The 21,968-nt window shown below is 41.4% G+C and overlaps 1 protein-coding gene across 2 annotated transcripts in view; it reads right to left on the reverse strand.

The window, feature by feature from the left end:
- Positions 1 to 21,968, reverse strand: part of scml4 (Scm polycomb group protein like 4) — a 132,404-nt gene that overhangs the window by 17,565 nt on the left and 92,871 nt on the right. For both annotated transcript variants that reach the window (XM_043687078.2, XM_043687076.2), the window contains exons 6-7: positions 12,558 to 12,824; positions 3,285 to 3,448 (exon numbers count right to left, since the gene is read on the reverse strand). In XM_043687078.2, coding sequence (XP_043543013.2) covers positions 3,285 to 3,448; positions 12,558 to 12,824 — 431 coding nt within the window. The remainder of the gene's footprint in view (positions 1 to 3,284; positions 3,449 to 12,557; positions 12,825 to 21,968) is intronic.

Consider the following 21,968-nt stretch of genomic DNA (forward strand, 5'->3'; position numbering starts at 1 on the left):
CATTTCATTTCTCAGAGTCAAATAAATGTGGGTTTTATTCAGATTCCCAACATTTGCAGTTTTTTTCTCTTCCCTGGGCTATTTGAATATTTTCAATGCCCCAGCAGGTTGCTAATAACATTGAGTATAGATCTGTTAGCACTGTATTCCTACACCTGATGAAGGAGCGTCGCTCCGAAAGCTAGTGTACTTCCAATTAAACCTGTTGGACTATAACCTGGTGTTGTGTAATTTTTAACTTTGTATTCCTACACAATCTTCTCGAAAGAGAATCATGATGGTAGTCTGGCAATAGAATCACTTCGTGTTGGCCTAATCTTATAGCAGCAACTGGTATTATTGCTTATTGTATGTTATTGCCACCAGGTACCTACAGTCTTTGGAGCATCTGTAGTGGTGTGCTCACAAGAAAGCCTAAGGCTGGTGCACATCCTGTATTTAACATACAGATGCACACACACACACACTGGCATCCAGAGCAAGGGTAGGAGCATGTTAAGTTCCGATGGTTTAATCATCAGGAAAGGAAGTGCTGACTTCTCACTTCAACCTAAGTGTCAACCTAGGTCAACTTTTACCAAACATGACTAGCCAGTAATAGTACATGTTTGATACTATCCATTCATATTGCAGTGCATCCTATAAATGAAATTGCAAATTTCATCATTTCACTTCAAAATTTCAATGCTACCTCACTAAATGTCAGTTAAGCCAAGTAGCAAATGAACATTGGAAATCAGAGTAGGAGTAGGCGATTTGAGCCCAAGAGCCTGCTCTTTTATTCAATTAGATATGTTCAACACCATTTTCTCATAGTATTCCCATATCTCTTAATATCTTTAGTATCTAGAAATCTATTGATCTCAGTCTTGAATATACTTAATGACTGAGCCGGCAGTCCTCTAGAGTAGGAAGGTCCAAAGATTTATTATTTTATGAGTGAAGAAATAATTTCAGTGCTAAACCACCTACCCTCTATTCTGATACTAGGTCCACTGGTCTTGATCCTCAATCCCTCCTCCTGACCAGGACATACATCTTACATGCATCCACCTTGGAAGAATTTTGTAAGTTTCAATGAAGTTGCCTTATTTTTCTAATTTCTGGCAAATTCAGGCTCTGCCCCCTCAATCTTTCCTGAACTAGCACACAAGCACACAAATTAGGATCAAAAATAGGCCATTCAGCTGTTCAAGTCTTCTCCAGTATTCAATCAAATCATGACTGATCTGATCACAACATCATATCCACACTATTGCCTGCCCTTTATAACCTTTTAACTTTTTGCTGGACCAGAATCTACCTCTTCCTTAGAAATACTCAATGACTCTGCTTCCACCAGCTTTAGAGGAAGAGAGTTCCATTACCCTCTGAAAGAAAATATTTGGCCTCATCTCTGATTTAAATGGACAAAGTCTGATTTTTAAACAATGACCCCTGGATCTCAATTCTTCCACAAAAGAAGACATCCTCTCCGCATCAACCTGGTCAAGAGCCTCAGGATCCCACATGTTTCAGTTGCATCACCTCTTACATGTTATGCCTCTAGCTTTCTTAGTTACTTGTTGTGCCTAGATTATGATTCTGTGACTAACATTTTGCAATTCATCATGAGGTTACATAGATTGCTCTGCAGCACAGAGCTCCACAGTCCTTGTGCTTAATATTTTTTGACAACTTTAGAAACATCTTTCCTTGATCTAATTCAACCTTTAATTTCTTTTTATTAACCACAGTAGATCACTTTTTCTGTTGGGTGTTAGTACCTCAAAGAATTGTATATTTGTTGTAAAACGATATATCTTTTTTTCAATTGCCAACCATTGTCCCAGAACTATCAGGTCTTTTAATATAGCTTCCCAACCTACCAATGTCAACTTGTACCTTCACAGTTTCTTTTGTTTAGATTTAAAGTTTGAGTTTTGGATCGAATGGCATAATTTTCAAACATAATGTAAAAACAACTTTATGACAAGATTATTAATTAGCCCTTTCTCACTGCAAAATACCGGATCTAAAATAACCCATTCTCTAGTTAGTTCCTCATCATACTGTTCAGAAAAACATCATGAACACTTTCCAGGAATTCATCCTCCACAGCATTACGTGCTCATTCGGTTCATCCAGTCTATGAGTAGCTTGACGTTCTTTGTGGTTACTGTCTTACCTTTGTCACATGCATCTCTAATTTCCTAAATGATACCACGCTGTACATCATCAATACTGTTTGACAGCTTATATACAACTCCCATCAATGTTTACTGCCTTTAGCTCTTTCCAAGCTCCAGCCAAACTGATCCAGCATCCTAATCCCCTGAACTGTACTTCGCTTGCAAAGGATTAAACAGCAGTGTGAGATTAACACACACAAATGTTCAAACCTATTTGACGTCTGGAGGATAACAAGTGAAATTGGCAGTCCTTGTCTTTTGCCTGATTAGAAAATAAACCCAGCCTTGATGTATAATTACAGAAGCAGAGTCAAAGATCTTTGAAACAATTCATTGGTGGGGTATGGGTATTATTGGCAAGGCCAACATTTACGACCCAGCCTAGTTGCCTTTGAGAAGATGACAGTCTACCACCTTCTTGAATGCAGCTGGGTGGCTTGCTAGGCAACTTCAGAGGCTAGTTAGAAGTCAATAATATCTCTACAGGCCTGGAGTTACATATAGATTAGACCAGGTCAGGATGACATATTTACTTTTTTAAAATGCATTCACAGAATCATAAAATCTATACAGTGTGGAAAGAGGCCATTTGGCCCATTGAGTCTGCGCTGACACACCGAAGAGCATCCCACCCAAACACTATCCCCAAATCTTTCATGGCCAATCTACCTAACTGCACATCATTGGATGCAATGGGGCAATTTAGCATGGTCAATCCACCTAAACTGCACATCTTTGGACTGTGGGAGGAAATCAGAGCATTAGTGAACCAGATAATTTTTTAATGACAATTCAGCACTTTAATGGTCATCAATGTTGGTCCTAATTTTTTTTTCAAGTAATTGCATTTAAAATCCTTAGTGATTGCGGAGGGATTTGAACTCTGGTCTTTGGGTAATTCGTCTTGGTCTCTGGATTAGTGCAAATGCAAAATACTAAGATCTAAAAGGCTAAAACACAAAATCTAAAATAAAATTAGAAAATGCTGGAAATACTCAGCAGTTCAGAAAGATTCTGTGGAGAAAGAAGGAATGTGAGGATTACAAGTTCAGTAACATAACCACTGAGTAACAGCATCCTCATTTTTATGTCACCTCATAGATTAACACTTACATGTTTTCTGAAAAGCTCGGCATGTGGACCCAAAGCCTGAGGGTCAGATTCTCTGACAAAACGCATCACATCTTCCACAGTCCAGGTAGATGGATGCCTGCTCAATGACCGTAGGGAGTCCTGAGAAAGCATGTGTCGTTCAGAGCCTGAGGCAGGACTGGATGCTAATACAATGCAGGGAAGAAATTTAAAGAAACAGCAAAAAAAACCTTTCAGTGTCCATGAAGCAAATTATTATATTTTAGCAAAAATCAAAACCAAACAACACATCCAAATAACATGAATTCTAGGTCCATTCTACATTTTATTCATGGTATTTTGAATATTATGCTCTTTGCTAATCCTTCACTCTGAAGAACTATCAGTGTTATCTATTGCTGTGGTCTGCTATGGACGAACCCTTATTTCCCATGTAATAAACACATTTAGGTAGCAGACTTTGTGTCCAATAAAAGTAGACACATATGTAGTGGCTATTGTTTGAGTTGACATAAATTTCTTAGCCAATTCTTCAATGTTTGGGCTTGGGAATGACTCAAAGCTTCAAAATATGTCCAAGTTTGCAGACCCCCTCCTCCCAACACATACAACCCACTCCCTGCCACCTCACCCCAAGCCCCAAAGAGTTTCTTCTGCCTCTGTCTCTCCAGCTCCACCTCCAATTTAATGGGTAACCAGAAATATTTCATTTCTCTCTTCATTAGCAGACATTCTAAGATTCAATGATAGAGACCACAAGTCAAGTCTACCAAGGCTGTCTGAAATGCAAATGCTGACTTCCTCTAATCTGATAACACCGCAATAAGCTGACCTGTTCCTCCAGCACCGCCTCCCTCCACATCCTGTTTCTCCACTTCCCTCCCAGTAACCAGAACCAAGCTGACACACTGAAGCCTTGTTCTTGGCAGTGCCAATGAAAACCTCAAGAAAACACACTTCCTGCTTTCTGTAATCAGAACCAAACAAGGTCACTCTTCTTGTGAATACAAGTACCGATCTAAAAACACATTGACTATTTTTAAAAGAGTGGAAGACAAGGGCTCAGATAGTGGAAGGAATATCATCACTGAACTTTAACTCATTTTCACAGAAGCTTTCAACGTTTCAATAGGGCAACGGGTGGACTCTCATGCTGGTGGTGGGCAGCAGGTGATCTCAGCTGCCAAGGTGTTAGGGAGCCTGGGGTATTATCAGAAATCCATTTGAGAAAGCGAATCAACGATGGAGCACCGTCACATGACAGCACACAGTCAGTTTGGTGCTGTAATAGAAAGTGAAAATGCTGAATGCACACAGCAGGGCAGGCGTTAAGGTGGAATCTATATGGAATGTGTCAGAGTCAAGGACAGCTGCTGAGAAAGGAGATGATTCAAATTGAGGTTTTACAGGGCGTGAAGTGAGGCCTCTTCTGGAGTACCCTGTCCAGTTTTGGTCACCCTATTAATAGGAAAGATATTATTAAACTCGAGAAACTTCAGAAAAGATTTATCAGGAAGTTGCCAGGAGTGAAGCGTTTGAGTTTAAGGAAGGCCAGATATGCTGGGAGGTTTTTCACTGGAGCATGGGAGGTTGAGGGGTGACCTTATAGAGGTTTATAAATGCATGAGGGACATAACAGAGTGGGGGATTTCAAGACTAAAGCGCATAGTTTTAAGATGAGAGGAGAAATAATTTAAAAAGACATGAGGGGCAACTTTTTTATAGAGTGGTTCTCATGTGGAAGGACCTACCAGAGAAAGTGATGGATACAGGTACAGTTACAACATTTAAAAGATACTTGGATAAGTACTTGAGTAAGAAATGTTGGAGGGATATGGTCCAAGCGCAGGCAGGTGGGACTAGTTCAGTTTGGGATTTAACTTGGCATGGACTGGTTGGACCAAAGGGTCTTTTTCCATTCTGTATGATTCTATAACATTTCGGCATTTAGTCCAAGCACATTAAACCTGAGGAAAGTAGCAAACATAGGGTTAAAAACAATGGTTGAGGGTAAAATTGAGAGGAATGAGTGATTTGTGTTTTGTTGATAAGTCAATAATCAGGGAATATAGATTTGAAGTAGACGATGGAAATAATAGGGAGGAGTTGAATTCTTTTTCCCACCCAGCATGTGGAGTTCACTGCCTGAAAGAATGATTGTGGCAGAAAGTCTTAAAGCATTTAAAAACTATTTAAATATGTGTTTAAAGTGCAGCAACCTACAGCACAAAAGACCAAAAACTGGAAAATGTGATCACAGAAACCTTACAGTGTGGAAACAGGTCATTTGGTCCAATAAGTACACACTGACCCTCCAAATAGTAACGCACCCAAACCCATTCCCCTACTACACTACATTTACCCCTGACTAATGCACCTAACCCACACATTCCTGAAAACTATGGGCAATTTAGCATGGCCAATTCCCCTAACTTGCACATCTTTGGATTGTGGGAGGAAACTGGAGCATCCAGAGGAAACCCATGCAGACACAGGGAGAATGTGCAAACATCACACAGTCACCCGGGAGTGGAATCGAACTGAGTTCCCAGGCACTGTGAGGCAGCAGTGCTAACCACTGAGCCACCGTGCCACCTGGGATGAGACTAGAATGCTGTATTTTGGCAGGCACGGATATAATGAAAAAGGGTTTATGCCCGAAACGTCGATTCTCCTGTTCCCTGGATGCTGCCTGACCTGCTGCACTTTTCCAGCAACACATTTTCAGCTCTGATCTCCAGCATCTGCAGCCCTCACTTTCTCCACGGATATAATGTGTCAAATGTTCTCTTTCTGTGCCATCAGGTTTCTATCATTGTAAGGCTTCAGAGGCCATAAACAAAGTTGGACCAAGTCGTTCCACTTCATAGATAAAACAAGAATAGAGCATTTCGTCCATCAAGCCATTCCAAGCAAAAATCACGTAAAATAAAAAGTTAAGGATTCTGAAAATAGTTTACAGCGAATCAAGTGTATTTGAAATGAACTGGCCTGAACAACAGAGGCATATCCAGCTTAGTCGAATAAGCATTTGTGACCCAATTCAGGAAGTCCCATTCACAACCCTAGACTCCAACTAGGTTGAGAATGGGTGCGAGTTGTATTTTATACATCTTGGATTACGGTGGGAACTGTACATATCAAAGTATGTGACGATATATGGCTTTAAGAAATGTATTTTGTCCTGTTCTTTTTATGGAGCAAGGTTGAGACAGAGATACCGAGCAATCTGCTCAAAGCCAGTAAACAGCTTGTGAAGCCATCGGGAACTTTTTTTAAAAGTTGGAACAGCCCTGAATGGGTGAGGTCAAGCTCCGCAGAACCAGGACTTTTTGCTTGAACTGTCAGCAGTTGCCGGGATCTTGAACCTGGATGTGGAAGCCCTTGTTCCTCTATTACAGAGAAAAGCTGGGGTTTTCTTATTGCTGCCAGAATTGCATGTGACACAATCTATTTTACTGAATTTGCCTTTGTGAAGCATGTGGTTAAGGAGTGTTACTATACTGGAGCAGTTAATTAGTAGTAATTAATATATCTATCATTTTGTTACACATTTCCATAGAGTTACGGTTAAGCCAATTCTTTTATTTTGTCTGTATTTTAACTCTCGTGTAAAAATAAAGTGTGTTTTGCTTAAAGTCAAGTAGTTTGGCTAATTGAATTACAACTGGAAAACAATGCTTTAAAATAAGAAAAATGTTAGCATCTAGACTATCTTCTTAATATATTTTGAGGGGATTTGGTCTGGTCCATAACAATCATTGGTATCCAATTTTCAGGAGTAGGATTTCTAAAACACAACTTGTGGGTTTTGCACTTTACTGGGTAAGGTCTAAAGCTGGCTGAGTTATTTGGAATGGAAGAGCATCATTTTAAACAGGGCCACGAACATTTTTTGGAAATGTCAGGTGAGAGTTGGAACAAAGTGCTCAATGGGAGAGGTTAAAGTCATCTTTGGGAATGTTAAAGTAGATGTAAAAAGTGAATAAATTCACTGAAATGATCAAGTTGTCCAGGGAACTATCAAGTTCTTTAGAAGTGTCAAACTCTTGAGGAATTTAAATGCCGTATCCCTTAAAGTTATTAAAACTGTCTGCAGTTTTAGTGCATCCTACATAACTTTGTGTGTTTAACATAAACCTGAGGGATAACAAAATAGGAAATTCATAATTGATTTTACAACCAATAATATCACAGCGGGGTAGCTGTCAGTTCTTGTTTGATGGACAGCGCCAAGTGCTTATGATGCCTTGAAGTGGGGCTATGAATATTTGTTTTCATTATTCTTACTATGAATGTGCTTTTTAAAATAAATATAAAAACGTGAATTGATCAAGAGATATTTAGAACTTTATTTCACTGAAATGTAGCACAGATCAGAGTCTGGCAATGGTGGACATAAGTAAGTTGGTATGGAGGGAGGACCACAGATGTTGAGTGATATAACGGGTTGGCAATTTGCACTAAACTGGCACATGAGCTATAAAGGGTCATATTAAGGTGGGTGCAGGACACAGGTTGGCATGGAAGGCAGGTGGTACCATTGGTAATGTGTTGAGGGTCATGGGGTTATAAAGAGCTATGAGGAGTGGGTAGAAGGGCATGAAGGCCATAGGAGGTGGGTGGATGTGGCATGGGTTGGCATGGATGATACATGAGATGTATGTGGGAAGTGAAGAATGTGAGACAAGTGCTGCTTTTGTTTCATTGTTTGTCTTTTGGGCAAAGTGTAGGGTGTTTTCAGCCTGCACCCTCACCCAGAGGCGTTTGGCCGATTCTCAAAAATACTGACTTCTCCCCACCCCTCCCCTGGGAGTGTAAACCAGGCTGTATGGGGCATTTTTCCCCAAGTCTAGTATGTGGAATCAGGAATTTTCCCAACACTGCCCTCCTGAAGTAGCAGCAATCTTCAGACCATTGGTCTAATGTTGGGAAATGCAGTAGTGAATGTACACACAGCCAGGCTCCACAATCAGCAATGAGATAACTCAGAAATAATCTATTTGGCTAAAATTGGTTGAAGAATAAATAGTAATCAGGACATGAGAAGATCTTCCCAGCTCCATTTTAAAAGAGTGTCATAAGATTTAAGTGGGCAGACAGGAGCTCTGCTTGATGTCTCCCCTGGAAGATGGCACTCTGACTATATCCCTCTTCCTGCACTTCAAATAGTGCAATGGGATCTATGGCACCATCCAAAAAGGCAGGTGGGACTTTGGTTTAAGGGTTCATCTAATTAGGTGGTACCTACGACAGTGTAGCACTCCCTCCATTCTGCACTGAAGAGTCATAGAGTCACAGAGTCATAGAGATGTACAGTCTGGAAACAGACCCTTTGGTCCAACCCATCAATGCTGACCAGATATCCCAAACCAATCTAGTCCCACCTGCCAGCACCCGGCCCATATCTCTCTAAACCCTTCCTATTCATATACCCATCCAAATGCCTCTTAAATGTTGCAATTATACCAGCCTCCATCACTTCCTCTGGCAGCTCATTTCATACACGTACCACCCTCTGTGAAAAAGTTGTCCCTTAGGTCTTTTTTATATCTTTCCCCTCTCACACTAGTGAGAGAACTAGTGTGGACTCCTCTAGTTCTGGACTCCCCCACCCCAGGGAAAAGACTTTGTCTATTTACCCGATCCATGCCCCTCATAATTTTGTAAACCTCTATAAGGTCACCCCTCAGCCTCAAACGCTCCAGGGAAAACAGCCCCAGCCTGTTCAGCTTCTCCTTATAGCTCAAATCCTCCAACCCTGGCAACATCCTTGTAAATCTTTTCTGAACCTTTTCAAATTTCACATCATCTCTCTGATAGGAAGGAGACCAGAATTGCATGCAATATTCCAACAGTGGCCTAACCAATATCCTGGACAGGCACAACATGACTTCCCAACTCCTGTACTCAGTAGTCTGAACAATAAAGGAAAGCATACCAAACACCTTCTTCACCATCCTATCTACCTGCAAATCCACTTTCAAGGAGCTATGAACCTGCACTCCAAGGTCTCTTTGTTCAGCAACACTCCCTAGGACCTTACCATTAAGCATATAAGTCCTGCTTAAGATTTGCTTTCCCAAAATGCAGCACTTCACATTTATCTGAATTAAATTCCAACTACCACTTCTCAGCCCATTGGACCATCTGATCAAGATCCTGTTGTAATCTGAGGTAACCTTCTTCACTGTCCACCACACCTCCAATTTTGGTGCCATCTGTAAACTTACTAACCATACCTCTTATGCTCATATTCAAATCATTTATATAAATGATGAAAAGTAGAGGACCCAGCACCGATCCTTCTGGCACTTTACTGGTCACAGGCCTCCAGTCTGAAGAACAACTCTCCACTACCACCCTCTGTCTTCTACCTTTGAGCCAGTTCTGTATCCAATTGGCTAGTTCTCCCTGCATTCTTTGAGATCTAACCTTGCTAACCAGTCTCCCATGGGGAACCTTGTCGATTGCCTTACTGAAGCCCATATAGATTACATCTACCGCTCTACCCTCATCAATCCTCTTTGTTACTTCCTCAAAAAACTCAATCAAGTTTGTGAGACATGATTTCCCGCGCACAAAACCATGTTGACTATCCCTAAGCAGTCCTTGCCTTTCCAAATGCATGCACATCCTGTCCCTGAGGATTCCCTCCAACAACTTGCCTACCACCGATGTCAGGCTCACTGGTCTATAGTTCCCTGGCTTGTCCTTACCACCCTTCTTAAACAGTGGCACCACGTTTGCCAACCTCCAGTCTTCCGGCACCTCATCTGTGACTATCAATGATACAAATATCTCAGCAAGAGGCCCAGCAATCACTTCTCTAGCTTCCCATAGAGTTCTCGGGTACACCTGATCAGGTCCTGGGGATTATCCACCTTTAACTGTTTCAAAACATCCAGCACTTCCTCCTCTGTAATATGGACATTCTGCAAGATGTGACCATCTATTTCCCTACAGAGTATATCTTCCATATCCTTTTCCACAGTAAATACTGATGCAAAATACTCATTTAGTACCTCCCCCATTTTCTGCGGCTCCACACAAAGGCCACCTTGCTGATCTTTGAGGGGCCCTATTCTCTCCCTAGTTACTCTTTTGTCCTTAATGTACTGTAAAAACTCTTTGGATTCTCCTTAATTCTATTTGCCAAAGCTAACTCATGTCCCCTTTTTGCCCTCCTGATCTCCCTCTTAAGTATACTCCTACTTCCTTTATACTCTTCTAAGGATTCACTCAACATTGTTAGTATCCATTATTAAGGAAGTAATAACAGGATATTTGGAAAGCTAAAGTACAATCCATCAGATTCATCACGATTTAATGAGGGATAAATCGTGTTTGACTAATTGGTAGCGTTCAATGAAGATGTAACAAGCAGGTTGAAGAGTGGGGAACCTGGAGATGTAGTATATCTGGAGTTCCAGAAGGCATTTGATGAGTTGCTGAATACATGGTAATGTAGAGGTAAGATCAGTTGAGGTTAGGGGTAATTTGTGAGTTTAAATAAAGGATTAGATACCCAACAGAAAGCAGAGAGTTGGTTAGCAAGATGTAACTAGTGAGGTGTCAGAGGGTTCGGTCCTCCGGTCCCAAATATTCAGAAACTCCATGTCGGAGAAATTTGCCCAAAGGTTAGAGATCACAAAACACAGCTTGAAGTGAAACTGACAAAAAGTTTATTGCAGGCGATATCGCTAGGAGGAGAAAACAGACTGGCTGACACAGAACTGACAGTTTGCACAGAGAATTTGATTTCTCCTCCCAGAGCTGAGGATGAGACCAGTTTTATAGTAATGCTGCACAATGACACTGATTAAGAAATGGGAAAATACAATGTTTCTGAAAATGGAGTAATTTAGTTGCAAGGGTGCTAATTGGAAAACAGTTTATAGATGAATGTCCTGTTCCTTCACACAATGCAACATCCTGACAGTATCATGGTTCCATTTATCTTCCTAGGTAGGTGTTACTAGGAGTAACACCTACCTAGGAGTGGTGAGGTGCTTCCATTGTCCTGTGGTGCCTATCTGTCTGTCCTACTCTTTGTGTGGCTTTGCTGCTGCTGGGTTGTGAAACTGCCCTGAGGGCTTTGAGCCTCTGTCATGGGAGCTTGAAAGCGGATTCCATTGTCTGCATATCATCTGACTCAGTTCGTGAGCTGTTCAGGAATTCTGGGTGTCCTGGTACAATTTGGCCAATCGTGGGTTAGCAAATCTTTTCCCACACTCTATTAATGACTTGGATGTGGTGATAAAAGTTATTATAGCCAAACTTGCAGATGACAATAAAATAGGTGGGAAATATTGCAATGAAGAAATAAGAAATTCACAAACATGTATGGATAGGTTAGATGAATGAGCCAAAATTTGATAGATGGAATTTCAACATAGATAAGTGTGGGTTAATTCATTTTGTTTGGAGGAATCAAAAGACAACTTATTATCTTTCGAGTGCTTCAGTGCAGAGCGATCTGGGAATCCTTGTGTATGAATCACAGGAAACTAATATGTCAGTACAGCCAGTAATATGGAAGACAAATAGATTTTGGCATTTATTGCTAAATGAATAGAATATAAAGACAAGGAAGTATTGCTGCAATTGTACAAGGCATTAGTGAGACCGCACCCGGAGTACTGTGTACAATTTTGGTCCCCTTACTTGAGGAGGGATGTAGTTGTAATGGAGGCAGTTGAGAGGAAGTTCACTAGATTGAATCCAGAGATGAGGGATTTATCTAATGAGGAACAGATTGGTCATATATTCTCTGGAGTTGAGAAGAATAAGAGGACATCTAATTGAGGATGTAAGATGCTAAAGGGGATTGACAAAGCAGACATAGAGAGGATATTTCCTCCTGTGGGACAATCTAGAATGAGAAGTCATAGTTTTAGGATAAGGGTTAGCAGATTTAAATCAGAGAGAAGGTGGAATTACCTTTCACAAGGGGTTGTGACTCTGTGAAATTCACTACTCCAGAGTAGGTTGGATCTCAGGACATTGAGTAAATTTAAGGAGGAGATAGACAGATTTTTAATTAGTAATGGGTTAAAGTGTTATGGAGATTGGGTAGGAAAGTGGAGTTGAGGCCGAGATGAGATCAGCCATGATCATATTAAATGTTGGAACAGATTCAAGGGGCTGAATTGCCTATTCCTACACCTAGTTCTTATGTTCTTATTACCCTCATGCTCATGCGAATTGTGGGTACTTAAGGCACAAATTTCACATTACTAACAACAAAGTTAAACATATCTCTAAAACAGGCAGTGGCAGTTTGAAACATACCTGGATTACTTCTTCCTTTTGATTCATAAAAGGTCCCTCCTGTACCTGGGCTGGAGGAGAGTCGCCGCAGGCCTGCTGAAGGCGGTCCATTGGAAGACTGATAGGATGAGCGGTAGTTATAGAGTGCGGACCCTGCACTCCTGTATTCTCCAGAGTTACGCCTTGATGGGCTAGAGGGATTCATCAAGTGCACAGGAGAATCCATTGAGTCCACACTATACCTGGTTTCTATAGTTCCAATGAGGTCATCCTCTGGTATCACAGATTCTGCAGCGAAAAACATATACAAAGGACACTATACTAAGGCCTTATCATTAAACGTGCACTTTTTATTTAGCTGTTATCCCAGCGTGGAACAAGGGCCATTATCAAATTCTCATCCAATTGCAGGGGTCCCCCCTTTATAACTTCCAACTTACGTACGCAAACACTTAAGCACGCAATCCATGCAGGAGTGTAATTTTAAAGACTCAACTATGAACATTTCCTGTATTTACAAACGGCGATTTGATATTGGCCTACATTACATTCCCATTTGCGTACAAATCGACTTGCAAACAGACTCCAGAACAGTACCCATTCGCAACTCAGGGATGGCCTGTAAATGTTTTATAGTAGAGAAACTGAACCTTTCTAAAAGGAAACTAGAAATTGAAGCTTTTTATCTTGCATTCATCAGAGCTAGGAAGTAAGCAACAGCCTTAAAACTAGACATTCACTTTAGCAGTTTAATTCCCAGACCAGGAATGTAGATTCTGATTGATCAGGGCAATAATGGTTAACTGTTCTTACTGCATCTCTGTGCCACAGATGGTGCAATATAAAATAGTGTCGCTTTCTTTCAAGTCTGTGTCTTGTGTGCTAGTTCTGATGGGTACAAAATGGAAATCTTCAGCTTATGTAATTCCATTTTAAAAATTATTGCTTCGGTATTGTTTTGATTAAGATATTGTACATCCACAAAGTCTGCCATGTAAAAAAAGGGCAGCTACTTTATACCTTTTTTAATGTATGTTATGACATAATAATTAACAGTATGGATAGACCATACAGATTCTCAAGCCTGCACCAACCGTGAATTCAAAGCTGACCAATGGTCTCAACTCCACTTTCTCTATATCCTTGATTCCTGGGAGATCAAAAAGCTATTTTAGTCTTAAATATACTTAATGACGAAGCACCTCTGCCCTATGTAACAGCAAATTGAAAGGATTCATAATTCTCAGAGTGAAGAAATTACTCTTAATCTCAGTCCTAAATATTGGCCTCTTCACCTGAGACTGCATTCCCATTTTCAAGATTTTCTATCCAGCCCCTCAGTACAAACCCTGTTCAGCTTCTTCAGAACCTTGTATATTTCAATGAGCTCAGTTGTCAGTCTTCAGAGAGTACAGACTGAAATTACTCAGCCTTTCATCACAATTCAGCCCTCCCATCCAATCCAGTCAACTTCTGCCATACCACCTCCAATGAAAGTACAGGTTGTTCTGCTATAACGCGCGTTTCATTAGCACAACTTCGCTGTAACGCGATGGACAGATTGGAGACACAGTTTCCAAAGCGCAAACTTTTAGAACGTGTGTTGGCTATAACACGATTACATTGCCAACATTTTAAGGGCTGATTCTAAAACACAATTTTTCTCTTATGCAGAATTGCACATGAACACAACAATTGCGTTATCGAATAACTACCTGTATATTTTTCCTGAGACATGGAGACCGAAGCTACAGGCAGTATTCCAGCTGTGGTCTCACCAAAACCCTATTTATTAGATGACTTTCTTTTTTTCTTGTATGTCAATCCATGCTAACATGCCATTTATCTTCACAACTGACTGCTGTACCTTCTTGCTAATTTTCTGCATTTCTTGTACAAGTGCACTCAAGTCCATGTACACATCAGCATTTACAAGTTTAAAGCCTTCGTCATCATTGTATGCTTTTTCTTTTACTTTGCCTGTTTGACCATCCTCCTACAGACTCTTTCCTCATCCACATAGGAAGCAAGTACTTCATATCGATTGGACAAGGTCAAGAGTGAGGCTTCTCCAATGCCATGTTCAGGATCCCACTACCTGCCTCACGTTGTCCCACCCTCCTATCGCTGACAAGAGAAATATTTAAGCTCCACGATGTAACTGCCTGGAACACAGCATCAAGGTAACATTCTTCTCCACGGGTGTGCCACAGTGTCTGAAGTTCAGATTCTAACTCATCAACTTTGAGCTAATATTCCGACAGCTGAGACACTGGATATGTTTCAGGGCTTGCCACATTTGAACATGGACTGTTTCAGTACCTAAAGAGTCATGGGGCACGGTGGTTCTGTGGTTAGCATGGTGGCCTCACAGGGCCAGGGAGCTGGGTTCAATTCCAGCCATGGGTGACTGTGTGGAATTTGCAAATTCTCCCTGCCAATGTGAGGCTTTCCTTCAGGTGCTCCAGTTTCCTCCCACAGTCCAAAGATGTACAAGTTAGATGGATTGGCCGTGCTAAATTGGCCATAGTGTCCAGGGATGTGCAGGCTAGGTGGGGTTGTGGGAATGGTATTTGTGGGGATGGGGGACATATGTGACTGGTTGTGGGGTCAATGTAGTAAGAAATTTGTTTCTCTCCTGAGCTTGCTGATCAGGGTGGCTACACTCGGGCGTAAAAGAGCAAACCCATGCTCAAAGAAAATATGGAAACTAGAACAGAAGTAGAATATTCTCAAATTAATAGCATTAAATATTTACAAATATAGTCAGTCAACAACTGTCACGACCAATACATCCTCCGAAGGAAAAAAAATGACAAAACATCAAAGATTATAAATTTACCTTTACCTAATTCAATCGCTTTAATAAAGAATGACATTTAGAATCATAGAGATGTACAGCACAGAAACAGACCCTTCGATCCAACTCGTCCATGCCGACCAGACACCCGAAATAAATCTTGTCACATTAACCCAATATCCCTCAAAACCTCCCCTATTCATATACCCATCCAGATGCCTTTTAAATGTTGTATTTGTACCAGTCTTCACCACTTCCTCTGGCAGCTCATCCCATATACACATCCCATGTGCCTGAAAACGTTGTCCCTTAGGTCCCTTTTAAATCTTTCCCCTCTCAACTTAAACTCTATACCCTGTCGTTCTGGACTCCCCCACCCCAAGGAAGAGATCTTGTCTATTTACCCTATCCATCGCCTCATGATTTTATAAACCTCTATAAGGTCACCCCCTCAGCTTTTGCCACTCCAGGGAAAACAGCCCAGCCCATTCAACCTCTCCCTATGGCTCAAACCCCCCAACATATTTGTCAATCTTTTCTGAACTCTTTCATCTCCTTGACCTGCTAATATAAAATTAACAGCATTCTAAAATATTGAGCTTGTTGAAAACAATTAAATATACAACAAGCAAGTCTTTAATTGCGAAGAGAACCGCAAACTACAGATAGAATAAAAGATCTATTCACACGGGTTGCAATACCTGTTGTCATAGTCATTGAAAAAGGATAACAATTAAACAGTGTTCAAGAACTGTCAAGGAAATTAACGACACTTGCTGAGTCACTGCTACTCTGAATGCACTGGCACTCTGGTCTTGTGTTAAAGGAGGATAAAATGGAAAGAGGATTACAGAGAACTGATACAAACATTGGCTTTTATCTAGTCAGCACACTGCCCCCTGCAGACATCTGCTGGCTCAGCCAGAGACCAAAGTACTGTCACAATCATTCTTCACATGAATAATGGCATGCAGGCAGAATCTTACCATCCTAGATTTTGGCCGAGAGTCTGGTCAGGAACTTGAGCATTATTATTCCCTGCCCTGCTATTGCTTTTTCCTGAAAGTGAGCAATCAAGATCCCGCCTTGGGCTCTGTGACCAATGAGGGAGGACAGGTTGGGATGGTTTGGCCAGTTAGTCAGAGGAATGATTTCTGTTTAAAGGGACAGCAACATGTTGTAGAGGACCTCAGCAGCACATGGATGTTTTTGGGCTGTTGCAGCCGTAGGGTTAGTGAGTGAAATAACTGCACAGAGGCTTGTATCCTATCACCAAGCCATCCTTTATTTGCAAATGTACAATACACCGGCTGTGGACAGCCAGTTCAGAGTCAGTCCCTAAACTGAGGAAGTTCTAAATCCCCTGTTTATATAGGTCAGCCAGGGTTTCCTGCCTGGCCAGGGTAACAACTCCAATCAAGGATCTCATAGTCAACAAGCTCCACCAAGTTCGAATCACTACACCCCTCTCCCCCCAAATCCAGAGATGTAGGCCTGCTCTTTCTCAGGTAGCTTTTCCTGTGATGTTTTCTCCCCAAGTCTAACTTGGACTCTAACACGGCGGATGTACCAGACCATAGCCCACCTCTTGCATACGGAACTCAGACTTTTCCTCGGGTTGGTGAATTATTACTGAAAATTCATATGTAACCTGGCCTCCACCTTGGCAACCTTACACCTGCTATTGAAAAATTGGAAATTGTCAGCATTGGAAATGGTCACAAAGCCAAACATTAGCCTTTTATTTTGTCATCTAAGGTGCTAGCCCACTACAGTCCGAATTGAGAGATAGTGCTGACATGCAATGCATTCCTGCTCGGTATCAGAGGAGTGTTGGCTCACTGGTGGCCCAACGGAGAGGAACGCCTAATAGTGTATGCTTCCTGGATTTCGGCTCATGCCAAACTCAAATATGCCCAGATAGAGAAGAAAGGTTTGACGGTCATCTTTGGTGTGAGGAAGTTCCATCAGTACCTTCATGGATGGGAATTTATCATATTAACAGATCACAAACCCCTGCTAGAGCTACTGAAGGAAGACAAGGTGGTGCTGCCTATAGCTTCCAGTAGAATTCAGTGTTGGGCCCTTATTCTCAAGTTAGAACTCCGTCCAGAAAACCAAGTGGCTAATGTGGATGCCTTGAGTTGCCACTTACTGGCAAGTACTTCACTGAAGGTGCCTCCCCTGGAAGAGTCCGTTCTGGTTTCCTGGATACCCTTCCTGTCACCACTGGACAATATCCAACTGTGGACACAAAAGGATGCTGTCCTGGCTAAACTAAAACAACCGGTGGGAATGGGGGAAACAGAAGGACCATCACAAAGAGTCATTCCTCAAACCAGACCGAACCTTTTCTGGACCCGGAGATACCAGATCGAACCTTTTCTGGACCGGGAGAGACCAGATCACCGAAGAGGTTGTCATATTATTATGGGGAGCAAGGTTGATTATCCTGATTAAAGGTCACTGCCAGATATTGGCTGAACTTCATCAGGGGCATCCTGACTGGCCCAAGTTAACAACCTCTGTCAAGGATCTTGTACTTAAAAATGTGTTGCTGGAAAAGCGCAGCAGGTTAGGCAGCATCAAAGGAGCAGGGGAATCTTGTAGTTAACAAGATCCACCTGGTTCCAATCTTACTGCTGCCCAGATCCCTCTTACCTGGAGGTTTTGTCTGAAGAGCTGCAGATTTTATGAACAAATATAGGCAGATGATAACAACCTCTGCATCTAAACAGACATGTGTTTCCCCTCCAACTGGGAGACCAGGCACAAAAAGGGCATGACAGATGAATGGAATAGCACCTTCAAGTGCCAAATCCCTGCACATTAACCATGCCTAACATAGCATGCCCCAGGCAAACACACTTGCAGCTGCACTCAGTCAGCTCTGTGTTGGCAGCTCACATGGCCGGCCACCTGAACAGTCAGTGCTTACATAGCCTGTTGCCTGACACAATTATGTCTCGCAGCAATCCTCTCAAAGAGTCATTCCTCAAACCATTGTGCCCACACACACACACACACACACAACTTGGCTCATCTGGGGGAGGCAGGAAGCTAATGCCTCCAATTCTAAATTCTAGCTATGTCAGCCACTGGGAATGTGAGTTTGCCTGATGCACTTGGTCTTCCACCATGAGCAATGACCTGCCTTGAGGGCCAGAGTCCCCTGAGGCACTGATATTCACAAGTGTCAAGATGGCTGATCCTTGTCCACCTGTCAAGTCTGCAATGGGGATCTGGTCTCCTTCCACCTGGGTCTCAGTGGAACTTCCATCTACCCTGTGGAAAGATGTGGGGCTGAGAAGGCAGATGGTGCTGCATCTGTTGGAGCACTACATAGTGGGATGCCTGAGTGGAGGAGATTGGTACAACTGTACAAGCTATTCTTATCTCTGAGACAGACTGGAATGTGAAGTGCAGCAGAGGATAGGTGAAATGATACTCTGCTGAAACGTCTTCTGGTTGGTTAGCAGTAACCTGCTGCTCCATGATAGCTCTCTCTGACCGGAGGAATGTACTGTAAAAGAGCTTATCAATGTTTGAGGTTGGAGGGTTTTAGATACGGATGGCTGTCACAAGGGAGATGCACCAAGTGACCATGGCACTGAGATATAGGAAGCCATTTAAGTGGCAGTGATATATAGGAATTTAAATAACAGAAATTACAATGGTATGAGGCATGAGCTAGTGATGATAAATCGGATATTTTTATTTAAAGGGATGACAGTAGATAGGCACTGACAAACATTTAAAGAAAAAACGTGGACAATCTGCAGAAACTATTCATCTCGGTCTGACATAAAAATGAAATGGGAAACATGGTCAAACCATGGCTAACAACGGACATTTGGGATGGATTAAAATCCAAGGATAAGGCATACAAATTGGCCAAACAAAGCAGATACCTGAAGATTAGGAGCTGATCAGATTCCAGCAAAGGGAGGCAAGGTGACTGACTAATACAGCCAAAATTGTAGTATGAGAGTAGGCTTGCATACAAGTTAATAGTAAAAGGTTCAACAGGTATGTGAAGAGAAAGAGATTAACAAAGACAAAGATAAATCCCCAGGAAACTGAGGAAAGTAGGCGCTGTACTATTGAGATGGCCTACACCTGAACTGTGCTGGGACCAGTATTCTGGCACATTGTATATAACTAGGGAATGTTATGGAGGTGTAAAGAGGTACTGTACCTTTAAGAGAGTTGAAAGCTAGCGAGGACTTAGAGAAGCACACAGTGTACTGGAAAATTTTAAATGTAACATTTGGTCAAACAGCTAGATTAGCTGGGTTGCCTGGAAACAAAAACAAATTCAAATTCGGCCAGTTTAAATTATGCCCCAAAATACCAAACTCAAGTCAAGTTTGAATTTAGTATTTTGACAATATTAACACCAATGGAATGATCCGATGCTTTGGGGTATAATACCGAAAACAAATTGAACAGTTGGAGGAGAATGGCCAAAAGACCAACAAATGTAGGCTGCTAGTGAGAACTCTCTGAGGGGTACTTGTCTTGAGAAGGAGGTTGCACAGAGAAAAAAACATCAACACGGACCTGGAGAGCAAATCTACAGAGGAAGATACAAAGAGAAGATTCAACAGCTGGCTGGTTTTGAAATTTGAATTTTTTTAGTAAATCTTAATCAGGGATTTTATCAGACCAGTATTGTCAAGGAGAAAGTAAAAGATAGGTTAGAGAAAGGAGTTTTAAATAGTTGTTAATTAACTATTCTCTGTTAGACTTTAAAAACTAAAATTGTTAATTTTTACTTTAAATTGTGATTTTTGGGAATAGTTTCTTGCCTCTTGGATTTTAACAGATTACAGAACAGGTTAAATTATTTCTGCGTTGCTGGCTTTAAATTAGCGGGGGATGGGGGAAGGTTTACCCTGTATTTTAACAGGAGAGTTTTACAGTAAAAAGTCGGGAAGGTCAAGTGCGCAGAGATGTGGTAAAGGAAAGGGATACAACAAAACAATAGAGAAGGGCAGTAATTTGGATAATGGGTACCAAAGTGTGACAGAAAGAGACAGCACATCGAAATGTTAGACTGCAATGGCAGAGGTTGCAAAAATGGTTAAAAAAAATTGTATGGTCTAAACACACACAACATTTGTAACAAAAGGAATGAATTGTCAGCACAGAAAGAAATAAATGTGTATGATCTATAGTCATTTCAGAGACATGGTTCTAAGGCAACTATCTGGGACCTGATTGTTGAACAACATGTGACATATCAGAATGATAGGAAGCTAGGAAACGCTGCGGGATACCACTGCTAATTCAGGATGGCATTAGTTCAGGATTGAGACAAGCCTTAACTCAAAAGATTATGTTATCAAATCAGTTTGGTTTGAGATAAGGGGGGAATGGAGAGGGGCCACTTGTGAGTGTAGTTTTGTAGACCGCCCCACCCCTACTTTACCATTGTTACACTGTAGGATAGAAAATACAGGGAGAAATCAATGGAGCATATAAAAATGTACCACGATAATTCTGTGTGACTTCAATCTACATGTGGACAGTGAGACACGGAAGATTAAATGAAAGAGTGCTTTCAGAACAATTTCTTAGATAAATAGCATGCTAGAGCCACCAGGCTACATGGATTTGGTTCTGGATCAGTGGTGCTGGAAGAGCACAGCAATTCAGGCAGCATCCGACGAGCAGCAAAATCGACGTTTCGGGCAAAAGCCCTTCATCAGGATTCCTGATGAAGGGCTTTTGCCCGAAACGTCGATTTTGCTGCTCGTCGGATACTGCCTGAATTGCTGTGCTCTTCCAGCACCACTGATCCAGGATCTGGTTTCCAGCATCTGCAGTAATTGTTTTTACCACCTACATGGATTTGGTAATGAACAAAAGACAAGATTAGTCAATAACCTCACATTGGGTGACAATGATCACAACATGACAGAATTTCATGTTCGGCTTTAATGAGATGAATGTGGGTCCATTTTTTTAAAACCTAAATGAAGTTAATCATGAGTTTATGAAGGCAGGACTAAATAAGGTGAATTGTGAAACAAGGTTAGAATATAGAACAGTAAATTTGCAGTGGAAAATATTGAAGGAGATATTTAACTCAGTAAAGAGTTATGCAGTGAGAAGGAAGGAGGATTGGCTAAATAGGAAAGTTAAGGTTAGGAGTAAATTGAAAGAAACACTGTACAAATCAGAAATATGAGTGGTAGCCAAAAGATTGGGCTGAATTTAAGAAATAGCAAAAATAACTAAAATGCTGATAAAAAGGGAGACAGCAGAGTATGGGAGAAAACTACCCAGTAATATAAAAACAACTAAGAGTCTCTTGAAGTATTTGAATAGGGAAATCTAGTGTTTGTTCTTTGGAGAGCAAGTCTAGGGAATTTATAATGGAAAACAAAGAAATGTTGGAGATTGTGAATCCAGACTTCGTCTTTCTCTTTACAGTCGTAGACTCAGAAAACATCCAAAGATAATTGAAAATCAAGAAATGATTGGGAGGAATGAACTTTAAGCAATTATCAGCACAAGGGAAATGGTGCTGGAAAAATTATTGGGGTTAAAGACTGAAATGTCCACAGGAGCAAACGGCCTGCACCCCCTGAGGCCTTAGCAGAAATGGTAGCTCATGTGGTAAA

The sequence above is a fragment of the Chiloscyllium plagiosum genome, unplaced genomic scaffold (genome assembly GCF_037043375.1).
Source record: "Chiloscyllium plagiosum isolate Xiang-an unplaced genomic scaffold, Cpla_swu_hap1 HiC_scaffold_3, whole genome shotgun sequence".
Classification (NCBI taxonomy): Eukaryota; Metazoa; Chordata; class Chondrichthyes; order Orectolobiformes; family Hemiscylliidae; genus Chiloscyllium; species Chiloscyllium plagiosum.